This window comes from Sciurus vulgaris (genome assembly GCF_902686455.1).
Source record: "Sciurus vulgaris genome assembly, chromosome: 5".
Classification (NCBI taxonomy): Eukaryota; Metazoa; Chordata; class Mammalia; order Rodentia; family Sciuridae; genus Sciurus; species Sciurus vulgaris.
This window is the reverse complement of record NC_136465.1, coordinates 62,362,107-62,374,583: the sequence shown is the minus strand read 5'-3', so window position 1 is coordinate 62,374,583 and position 12,477 is coordinate 62,362,107. Positions and strand designations below refer to the sequence as shown.

Here is a 12,477-nt window from a genome sequence, read left to right as displayed (position 1 = left end):
AAGGAAGGAGTACAGCTAGTATTATCATTTAATTCTTCAGTAGATATATTCAGCTCTTATTTACATGGAAAGTTGGAGTGGAATAAGATGGATCCTTAAAGCTAGATGTCACTTAGTCTCATATATATAATGAAGGATGACTTTAAGATAGACATATAAAAGGTTCTTAAATGTGTTAAAAATGTGAATTTTCTAATTACACCTAAAAATATATTAACTTTATGCATTTCTTAAATCACTAACAGTGGTTTAACACCAGAAGCAGATATTTATAGATTTTAATTTTATGAAAAAGAAAACATAAAGTTAGAAATTAATTGATTCAAAATATCTTCTTTATTCTTTTTAAAATAACTCATTTAGCTTATATGACACTATGGTAGTTCAAGATTGTATGAATTATAAAAAAATTGGTTTGGAAATATTACATTTATAACATGAAGAAATTAAGGGCATATTTAATTTTTAAATACCTACAGAAGAATAATGCCGTACATTGTAGTTGTATTAATTGATTAGGTTGTGGGACAATTTATAGTTTTCTAGAGCAGCACTATTCAATGGAAATATGATATGAGCCACTTGTGCAATTTAAAATTTTCTAGTAGCTACAATAAAAAAACACACAGCTTTAATATCAGTTTAATTCACTTGATATACTAACATTTTATTATTTCAATAGTTAGAATCTTAATTACAAGTATGATTAGCTCCTATTTTAAGAATAAATTAAGAAATACTAATTTGTATTTGATGTTTGTAATTCAAAGCATTTTCCCGTAGAAACTTTTCTCTAAATGGTTGTTTTGAGTCTCAGGGAAGTCTACAAAAGGCAGTTTGAAACATTAGTTTATTCAAAGTCAAAAGTACTGACCTATCTTGGAGCCAGGTGGGTTGAGGGAATGCAGGAGTTGAGGGGGACATGTTTTTACTTCATTGCCATTTTGTAGGGCTATCAGCATGTGAAAGAGGTAATTTTTCTTTGGTAGCCTTCCTCCTTTCTACAAAATATTTCCTACTGTATGTAGCTCATAGGTTTTCTAAAGTATTCTGCATAATTTGTTTTAAAACTGTTTTTTCCATTTTTTACAGATATGAATGAAATTAAACTAATTAGAATGTTAGTTCCAGAAAACATTGATACATACCTTATCCACATGGCAATTGAGATTCTTGAAAACAATCATGATAGCAGTCTGTTATGCGCGCCTTCATGTGATTCCAACAAAAAGAGATGTTTTCCCAACTCTGAAGAAAGCTGTTTAAGTTCTAAGAGAAGCAAGGAAGAAGTAAGCACCAATACTAAGGTGTTAATTAATTATATGCAGAGTTTTCATAAAGTATCAGTTTGTTCAGTTTGCATGTTCTAATACTAGAATGATCTGTACTTTTTCATTAATTCAGTATAAATATAATATTGGTGTTCATTTAGACATAATTATACAAGCATGAAATATAATTTGCTCCAATTTAGTCCCCAGTACTTCACCTTTCCTGCCTCTTCTCCCTCCCCTATTGCTTCCCCTTCTCCCTTCCCCTATTCCCCTTTCTCAACTCTACTGACCATTCTTCTGTTTACTTATACTTTTTTAATTAGTTAATTATGGATATACATAATGATGGATATACATGGATATACATACTTTGGTATGTTCATGTATGTACATAGGAAAGTTTGGTCAGTTTCTCCTTCCCCCTTGGTCTCCTTCCTTTACTCCATTGTTCTCCCTTCTATTTAGTTGATTATGTAGTGTATCCACTTAAATTGTACCAGTATTGACTTTACAACCTGGAAATTCCTTTTTATTTCAGTGCTGTAGTCAATTAATTTAAGCATATGGCAATTTATACAGTTAATGAAAATAAAAATGGAAACAAATTCTGTTATAAATATTCCACAAGCTTGTTAATATATTATTCTGTCAATTCATCATGTTTGAATACATTGAATACATGGGGTACCAGGATAATTATACTCACAATTCTGAGCATATCCATACAGTGTTTTATGCATGATCAGAGAAATACTACAAATTTAGTATTATTTTAGATGGTATATTAAAATCAAATGTTTTGAAAATTGTTGTTTGATGTGTTAATATGAGGTGAAAATCAGGGAATAGTTATTCTTTGACAAGGTGATTCTTTAATGATTGTATAAATTATAAAATTTGACCTTTGGTATCTTCCAGATCTAAAATTATATGAGTCCATGGTAAAAGTTGTTGAACATTTAGTAATACACTAAAAACTTACTTTAGTTCCTAGATGATAAATTTAGTATAATAGTAGGTTGTTAATATTTACATTACAAGATTAGGGACTACATTTTAGTTCTAAGGTAATCTATATAGGATTTCATACAAACACCTACTTTGCTCAATACCTTAAAAATAAGGTATCTGGTCTTTTGAAATTCTGTACTTAGGTTTGTATATAGTCATGTCCTAGATAACCTAATGAGATTTAATTAATTGGAAATCTTTACATTTTTTAAATAATTGAGAGCTGGGTATGTGGTTCAATGGTAGAGGGTTTGCCTATCATGCACAAGACCCTGGGTTCAATCCCCAGCACTGCAAATGAATGAATGAATGAATAAATAAATAAAATAATTGAATAGTTCTAAAATGGACATAGAAGTAAATATATTTTGGGCAGAATTAATAAAATTTATCTTCTGTGCCCAGCTTTTATATATATATATATATATATATATATATGGAGAGAGAGAGAGAGAGAGAGAGAGACAGAGAGAGAGAGAGAGAGAGGGGCAGAGGCTGATGGACCTTTATTTTAGTAATTTATTTATATGTGGTGCCAAGAATTGAACCCAGGTGCTCTACCACTAAGCTACAACCGCAGCCCTGTGCCCAGCCTTTCATTTGTTCATTTATTAGGTGCTTAAGACCCTCTTATTTTTTTCCCAACTTCTACTTGTCAATACAGAAGAAGATATAACTCATTTTCCCTTGTTACTTTTACCTTTATAGTAAAATATCATTCTAACCACACATTAGCATTTTTACTTTTTCCACTGAAATAGCAACAGATGCCAACAAGAGAATGGGGAGAGATTTTGGGAGATGGGTGAGAGGAAGTCATACTAATTTTACTGGATTCTAAAGATATGCCTAATTAAGCCCCCTTTTTCCCCACTTAGGGGAATAAGAGTATTGAGGCATGAAGTGGAGTACATTATTTGGTGAGCGAGCTATCAAGGCATCTTTTGTCAGCCTCCTTGTATGGACAGGTGCTTTATTGGAGGCCTCCTTTCAGAGCCTTTTGTGTGTTAACATTCATCTTCTTTATTGACCTGGGTTTTACCCCTTCTTCTGTCCCATTTTATCATTATGAGGCTTTTGATAAAGAATGTCATTATAACGAATTATTTTTATTAGTTGATGCATTGTTATAATTATTATGTCAATTGTATTTGCTATTAAAATAGAAGCTTGATCTAGTCTTTGTTTAATGGAAGAAGACTATGTCTTGTTAATGGTAGTTTTGATTTGAGATACATAGGCATACAGTGGGTTCCTTGAATATGCAGATTTTTATTCTGGAATGTTTTCTTCAATTGTGGCTTTAAATTTTTTTGTTTAATTTAAGAAAGTTTTCTTAAATTATATTTTCACTATGTGTTCCATTGTTCTGTATTTCTTCTTCAGGGACTTCTATCTGCCTTACCTTCCTTCAATATTGGTTACTTCTCATGAATACTTATTTTTCTTTACAGTTTTTTCTACCTATTTCTACTATTTCTGTTTGGACATAATAGGTTGTGTTTATTATTGTTTTCTGCTTAATTTAATATTCACTTAAATTCTTTCTCTTTTTTTCTTTCATTCTTTTTTCTGAAATTTTCCCTTCAATTTTGAGTTTTCTGATTTTGGTTTATGATGTTTTTCATGTCTTGAATAATATTCTTAATGTTTTTCAGCTCATTTTCAAAGGTTACTGTTTTATTCTGAGTCTACGCAGGTCTGATGTCTGAGATGTGACCTTGATTCTTTTCTGTGCTCATTTTAATGTGAAATTAGTTTCCCTGCACTTTAAAAGAAGGCATGTGTCAGCATACCTTTTCCAATTTCACATAATTCTAATGTTGTTTTAATATTCAAAATTTGAGATATATAGGGCTTTCTTTTCCGTTTGTTTCAGTTGTACACATCCTGCTCAATTTTGATAACTCTAGCAGTTTTTTCTGAGTGTGGGGCCTTCTCCTGGAAGAAAGCTTTGGGTAGTCACAGAATTCATCAAAGGTCTAGCTACTTCAAACACCAGTGGAAACTCTTCACACTCACTTACTAATTGGGTTAGACAGAAGCCCTTCCATTTTCAGAAGCTGTCCTTATATTACTCTGTCATTTCTGTCACACTTTCTAGTGTGTACTGGTGGACTGTGTTTGTTTTTGTTTTTGGTACCAAGGATTGAACCAACCCAAGGGTGCTTAACCACTGAGCCACATCCCCAGCTCTTTTTATGTTTAGTTTTGTTTTTTGAGACAGGGTCTCACTCAGTTGCTGAGGCTGGCTTTGAACTCACCATCCTCCTGCCTCAGCTTCCCAAACTGCTGCGATTACAGGCATACTGTGTAATCCCAGTGGATTGTTTTGGGGTTCTCCTGTTTACAGACACCTCACTACTTGCTGCTGCTTTTTCTCATACAGGTGTTTATCATGCTGGTCTTAAAAAAAAAAAAAAAATTGTTGTTATTATTATTGTACTGAGAGGATTGAACATAGGTGTGCTTAACCATGAGCCTCATCCCCAGACCACCCTTTTTAAAAATTTTGAGACAGAGCCTTGTTAATTTGCTGAGGCTGGGCTTGAATTTGTAATCCTCCTGCCTCAGACTGAGTTGCTAGAATTACAGGTATGCATCACCACACTCAATGGCTCTGTTGGTCTTAATGGCTGTGGGTGGTCTGTCTTCTTAATAGTTTGGTTTTCCCTAGGATACCTCCAAGCTAATTTCCTTATAAATGTAAAAGATGAACTTTTCCCATCCCCTTAAATGCCCTTCATAATATGAAGTCAAACTGCTTGTGGTTTAATATATAATTCATAACATTTTTTGTTTTCATTTTCAGTAAAAATAAAAATGACCATAACAGAAAAGTTGAACTCAAAAAGAAAAAGATGGATTTTGGTTTTGCTATCTACTTTAATACTGGGATTTAGAAATATTAAAAAACTATGCTGCTGCATGCTGCCATCTTTCCAGTACCTTTTCTTTCTTTATCACTTTTTTTTTCCTTCTTATTTTTCTTGACTACTTAAGCCCTGCTTCCCCACCGCCCCCCCCTTTTTTTTTTTTGGTGCTGGGGATTCCAGGGCCTTGTGCTTATGAGGCAAGCACTCTACCAACTGAGCTATCTCCCCAGCCCCTCCCATGGTTTTTTATTGGTGCATTGTAGTTGTACATAATGTTGGAATTTGTTGTTACATATTCATACATGCACATGATAAAACAATATAATTTAGCCAGAATCATTCCCCAGCATTTCCCTTTCCTTCCCTTCCTTCCTCCTCCTGTTCCCTTTCCTCTCCTCTACTGATCTCCCTTTGATTTTCATAAGATACCCCCTACACCTTTTTTTTTTTTCTTTTTCCTCTCTAACTTCCACATGAAAGAAAGCATATGACCCTTAATCTGAATTTGGCTTATTTCATTTAACATTATGTTCTCAAGTTCCATCTGTTTTCCTGCAAATGACATAATTTCATTCTTCCTTGTGGCTGAATTATATTTATTTTATTTATCTATTCATCTGTGATGTACACTTAGTCTGGTTCCATAGTTTGACAATTGTAAATTGTGCTGCTATAAACATGGGTATGCATGTATGACTATAGTATGATGACTTTAATTCCTGAGGATAAATTCCAAGGGTGGTATAACTGGGTCATATGGTGTTTTCATTTTTAGTCTTTTGAGGGACCTCCATACTGATTTCTATAGTGGTTACACTAATTTAGTCTCACTGACAGCATAAGTTTTCCTTTTTCTCCACATCCTCTCCAGTATTAATTATTGTTAGTACTCTTGCTGACTGCTGGAGCGAAATGAGATTTCAGTGTAGCTTTCACTTGCATTTCCCTAATTGCTAATGATGTTGAACAAATTTTCATGTATTTCTTGGCCATTTGTATTTCTTCTTTTGAGAAGTGTCTGTTTAGTTCACTTGCCCATTTATTAATTTGATTATTTGTTTTTTAGGTGTCAAGTCTTTTGAATTCTTTATGTATTATGGATATTTAGTCCTTTGTCATAAGAGTAGATAGCAAAGATTTTTCTCTCATTATTTAGGTTCCCTTTTCACCTTCTTAATTGTTTCCTTTGCTGTGCAGAATTTTTTTAATTTGATGCCATCCTGCTTATTAGCTCTTGGCAGCATTTCCTGAGCTTTAGGGGTCCTTTCAAGAAAGTCATTGCCTGTGCCTAAATGTTGGAGTGTTGACCCTATGTTTTCTTCCAGAAGTTGTATAGTTTCTGATCTCATTCCTAGATCTTCGATCCACTTTTAGTTGTTTATTTGTGTATGTGTGTGTGTTTGTGTGTGTGCAAGGTGAAAGTGGATATCCAGTTGTCCCAGTACCGTATGTTAAAAAAACCTATCTTATTTCCAATGTATGTTTTTGACACTTTTGTCAAGGATCAAATGACTACATTTTTGTGGATTTGTCTCTGTTTTCTATTCCATTGGTCTTCGTGTCTTGCTTTTATGCCAGCAACAAGAATTTTTTTTTAAAATGTATCTGTGGTATAATTTGAAGTCAGCTATTGTGATGCCTCCAGCATTGCTTTTATTTGATTTAAAATTGCTTTGACTCATCTGGGTCTTTTATTCTCCCAAATGAATTTTAGGACTGTGTTTTCTAGTTCTGTGAAGAATGTTATTGGTATTTTGATAGGGACTGCATTGAATCTCTGTATATTGCTTTTGGTATTATGGCCATTTTAACAATATTAAATCTGCCTACCTATGAACATGGAACTCTTTTCATCTTTTGTCTTCTTCAGTTGCTTTCTTGAGTGTTCTGCAGCGTTTACTATAGAGAGGTCATTCACCTCTTTGATTATATTTATTCCTAAGTATTTATTTATTTTTTAAAATTCAGATGTGTATTTAATAACCAGAAACTTTATATTTCATAAAACACATTTATAAAATGTATTTGCATGCTTGCTTATAAGCATCTCAGGCGGATACTGAAGATTATAAGCCTCTTGAAGGTGAGAAGCAAGCTTTCTTTATTACTTTATCCACAGCACCCATTTTTTTTTTTTTTGAGGCTATTGTGAGTGAGATTATTTTCCTGATTTCTTTCTCAGCAGACTTGTATTGTTATGTAAGAAAGCTGTTGATTTTTGTGTGTTGACTTTGTAACCTGCTACTTTGCTGAATTTGTTTATTAACTCTAGCAGTCTTTTGGTGGAGCTTTTTGGATCTTGTATGTATAGATCATATATCATCTGCAAATAATGATAATTTGACTTCTTCCTTTCCTATTTTTATCCCTTTTACTTCCTTCTCTTGCCTAATTACTCTGGCTAGAATTTCAGATACTATATTAAATAGGAGTGGTAGGAGTGGACATCTTATTCCCGATTTTAAAGGAAATACTTTCACTTTTCCCCCATTCACTATGATATTGGCTTTGGGTTTTCTGTAAATAGCCTTTATGATGTAGAAATAGTTCCTTTTATCCCTAGTTTCTTCGGTGATTTTATCATGAATAGGTGCTGAATTTTGTCAAAGGCTTTCTCTGGATCTATTGTGATGACCGTTTTTTGTCCTTAATTCTGTTTATGTGATGAATTATCTTTATTGATTTGTGTATGTTAAACTTTCCTTGCATGCCTGCGGTAAAACTAACTTGGTACAATCTTGAACAGTCTTTTTAACAATTTGAACAATCTGCTTAATATGTTGTTGAATATAATTTTCTAATATTTTATTAAATATTTTTGTATCCAAGTTCATCAGCGATTATGGTCTTTCATTGGTGTGTCCTTATCTGGTTTTGGTATGACTGTGGTACTACTGTTCTTTTTTAGGCATAGGCTTTTGTGTTTTTTTTTTTTTTAACTAAGTGAACAACACATGTCATAACTATTTTACATTTCATAAAAATTTTAAAGGTTGTTGGAACACATTCTGGCAATTTTCCAATGAAAGACAGAGATCACGGAAATCCCCTAAGACTAACTTCTTGGAGTCAGCAATCCAACCACCCAGAAAAAGAACATTTATTCTTAGATTTTCATTCACAGGTAAAATCGATTTTTGAAACTTGTTTTCATGACAAATATACCAGGCTTGATAACTAATATGTTTAGCTTTTTCTTAGTTATATATGAAATTAGATGTGAATATGACTTATTTCTCTTTGCTTATATATGTGTGTGTACATAATCAGCAAATGAGCTTATGTTTTCTATTACAACTTAATGGCAATAGTATGGTGATAGAATTAGTAATATCAAATAGAGGTAAATAGCCTCATAAAATTCCTTTTTATGGTGACGAGGAGTTTCATTGTTCCACTGATAAAGGAAATTGACACTGGAGGGCAATATTTCTAATAAGTGACTTAGCCCTCATAATTAAGGTCTCTTCAGATAATTATTGTTGAAACACAAAAGACACAGAATATAAGTATGTATTTCCCCCCCTTTTCTCAGTGAAATAAGATTATCGACAAATGCTATAGAAATATTGTAGGAAAACAATTATATTGGTGAGTGTCAAGAATAAGTCAAGGTGTGTTTTGATATTTCATTTCATTTAACTCAAATACTTCAGTGATGCTATATACTATCATTCCCACTTTCTGTGGAAGAAATAGAGATTTAAATAACTTGCATGAGGTCATACATATTGCAGGTGGCTCGATTGGAATTTAAACCTAGTTCTTAGGACAATTTTTTTTTTTAACAGTACTGAGGATTGAACCTAGGGATGCTCTACCACTTAACCACACCCTCAGTCCTTTTTAATTTTTATTTTGAGATAGGTTCTCACTAAATTGCCCAAGCTGACATTGAATTTTTGATTCTTCTTTCTCAGCTTCCTCAGTAGCGGGGATACAGGATGGCACTAACAACTTTTTTAAAATATAAAGTTTCAGAGTGTATTACCCATGATCTTTTGCTTTTTTTCTTATCCTTAAATATTTTAATCCATTTTTAAACATAACAAACAATAAAACATAGCCAGCAGTTGATAAATAATACATAAATAAAGCCATCAGTTTTAAAAATAAATTATGTTATAGCTGTACCTTAGGCTAACAGATTGTAACTTGGATGAAGCCACCTTCTGTTAAAGCCTTTAAATAGTACCAATAACTAAGTTAACTGTGCTTGATTCCAAGTCATACTCATGTTAGAATGATTTCTCTGTCGTGTTATTCTGAAGATCTAGTATTCAAAATAAATGCTCAGATTTATGCTATTATAGATTTAGGGAATTCTTGCCTATTTAAATTTTTTTTTTCATGTGCAGATAGTATGTGTTCTTTTTTTTCCAGGGACTTTTAACCAGTAGTGAAGAGGCTTTTTAGTGCTTGAGTTTCTAAAATTGTGTGCAATGTTGCACTTTTGTTCATTTATCTCCCCGCTACTGGGAAGGGGATATGTAGTTGTCAGTAGAGTCTCAATGGACTCTGATTTTAAAAAAGATTTTTTTTCGTTTATTCATTGACTGTTGTCTGAGTGTCTGCTATGTCTTGATCACTCTTCAAGGTGCTGATAATAAGTGGACTACTCTTCTAGTTTATCTGCCATTGTGGACATTAGAAGTTATGTTCTTTTTCAAATGCCTAATGTATAATTCTGTGTGTGTGCGTATATGACTGTATACCTTTCTCAGAAAATTGAATTCATCATTTTGGTCAACCCAAAGCAAATTCACCATGAGAGTAAAATAATGTCCAATTTCTTCCTTTACCAAATTAGTGTCTAAGAACAGATAACAAGTAATTGCCTAAAGAAATGATAATGATTTCTTCTCTTTTTTAATTAGCTTTTTGACCCAGAAATGAATACTATTTGGTTTGGTTTGGTTTTGTGTGGGGAGGAAAGGTGGTTGTATATTCAGGAACCTGTGTTACTTTTTTTGCAAATGATATTTTTTCTTTGTTTCCTGTAGACTTCATCATCAGGAACCTCAAAGAGAAAACTACCTGAGTGGTTTGCCAAAAGAAGTGAAACATTGGCTGCCACCAGCAACAAAACAATGACCAAAACAAAAAAGGAAGGTCTTTTTAGTTAAATTGGCAATTATTAGAATGACTTTTTATGACTTATTATATTATTATAAGAGGAGAGAGCTATATTTTATTTTTGAAAAAGAATGAGGAGTAATAGTTTAGCTTAAAAATTATTCTAATCCCAAAGTCAAACTCACCTGTATATTGAAGGACTGGCATCTTAAATTTCCACAGTTCAGATAAAGTATTTGGGTCTTCTGAGAATTTAAGTGACTATATTATAAAATAGAATATTAAATTAGATTTTCTTTTAAGATTGCTTTTGGAAACTGTGTTGCTGTCCTGTTTTTTAATTTCTTTTTTTTTATAATAATATCTTTGGAAAATGTAATGTGTGATGATTTAATATGTAGAACAGATTAATAGTTGTATAGTGATTAGGTGATATAAAATATTCTTATTTTACCAAAAATCTGTCTTGCAAGTGTAAGGAAGCATAGTTATTTCATAAATTGTCTTTATTACCTTTCATGGAAGCTTTTGTGTGCATTATAGATGGTATTAGTTGACCAGACCAGTGAAAATGAAATGATATTTTGAAATAAAAAAAGAAAAAAGAAAAAAAGAATCTAGTTGCATTAGGAAGCTATGCACTTTGTATTTTCTAGTTTCTGTTATTTTTCAAATAATAAAAGAATTCCTTCATATTGATTATTATAAAGATATATACATATATAACTTGCATTTACTTAATACTCCAGGTACCTTTTTTTATCTGAGAATGTCAGCATTGGATTTTAATATCTCTTATATAGTACAAATGAATATTTGAAGCTCATACTCTGACAGTTTGGTAAACCATGATTATATAACTTTAAACAATTCATCATACAATTTATAAATACATGCCAGAACCTTGATTGCCTCCCATCCCCCCAGTACTAGGGATTGAACCTAGGGGCATTCAACCATCGAGCTTCATCCCTAGACCTTTTTATTTTTTATTTTAAAATGAGGTCTCACTAAGTTGCCCAGGCTGGCCTTTATCCTTCTGCCTCAGCCTCCTGAGAGATGGGATTACAGGCATGTATCATCATACCTAGCTGATTGACTTTTTTGTTAATAAAAATAGCCATTGTTAATAAAGAAGAAATATATGTGTATTATAAAAGAATTAGAAAATCCAGATAGTAGAAAAAAGAAGACAATAAAAATCACCCTTAGTTCTACTAATAGATAATCATAGTTAACCCCCTTTGTGTATCTTGCTATACCTTCTCATATTTACTCCTTTCCTTAATTGGTTATATAAATAATACATGAATGAATTTTAATTGTAAAACACTCTACTTAAAAATTAAATGTTCTCTATGTTATCATTTTCTCACATCTCATTGCCAGAAGGGACCACCTATTAAATATGTCATTCATAGTTTTCTAGTTACTTCTACATTTCTATGCCTTTGCAATCTGTGTGATGAAGTGGCAAGTACACATAAAACATTCTTGCTTCATGTCAAAGTATGATGGTCATCTCCAGGAATTTGATTTTGTTTGATTGTTTGAGTTGTGAATTGACTTGGCAAAGTATGTTTCATGGAATATAATTTTTACCAAAAAAAAAATAATAAAATGACAGAAAACTTGGTTATTCAGCAACAGTTTCTCAAGATTGAATGATGTCAGCTTCTTGCTTCAAGGAAAATAACCAAGAGATTTGTTACCAATGATAAAATTTGAAATTCCTAGTAAAATTTATAATTTTGGAAAACTTGTATCCTTTACCAAGAACTTGTCACCTGCCTTAAAGACTTATCTAATGAGATGGATAATAGTTTTAAAATTTGATTCTGATATTAAAGATTTTATATATGTTTAAAAGATTTGCATAACTCAATCAGTATTTTCTGGATGATTAATACATGATGTTATATAATTATGCATGTTGGAAGTGGAAGATAGACTGATGGATTTTAATATAACAAAGGATGAAAAAGTTTCAGGTTATACACTGCAACTATCTGAAAGAAAGTACCACTTGTCCAGTTTTGTTATAATTTCAAAAACTGTCCACCATTACCTGAAAAAGCTAGTAAAATGTTCCTCTATTTTCCATCTGTATACCTGTGTGAAGTTCAGTTTGCCAAAACAGCATGTCAAAATAGATTAAATGCAGAAGCAGATCTGAGAATTCAGACACTTCTGTTAAGCTATGCAATAAGATTTGCAGAAATGAATGCCATTCATATTTT

The 12,477-nt window shown here is 32.2% G+C and overlaps 1 protein-coding gene across 5 annotated transcripts in view; it reads left to right on the top strand.

The window, feature by feature from the left end:
• WRN (WRN RecQ like helicase) overlaps window positions 1-12,108 on the top strand; it is a 132,674-nt gene extending 120,566 nt beyond the window's left edge. For all 5 annotated transcript variants that reach the window (XM_079140208.1, XM_079140207.1, XM_079140206.1 and 2 more), the window contains 3 exons: window positions 1,093-1,289; window positions 8,154-8,285; window positions 10,165-12,108. In XM_079140208.1, coding sequence (XP_078996334.1) covers window positions 1,093-1,289; window positions 8,154-8,285; window positions 10,165-10,287 — 452 coding nt within the window. In that variant the 3' untranslated portion in view covers window positions 10,288-12,108. The remainder of the gene's footprint in view (window positions 1-1,092; window positions 1,290-8,153; window positions 8,286-10,164) is intronic.
• The last annotated feature ends 369 nt before the right edge of the window (window positions 12,109-12,477 follow it).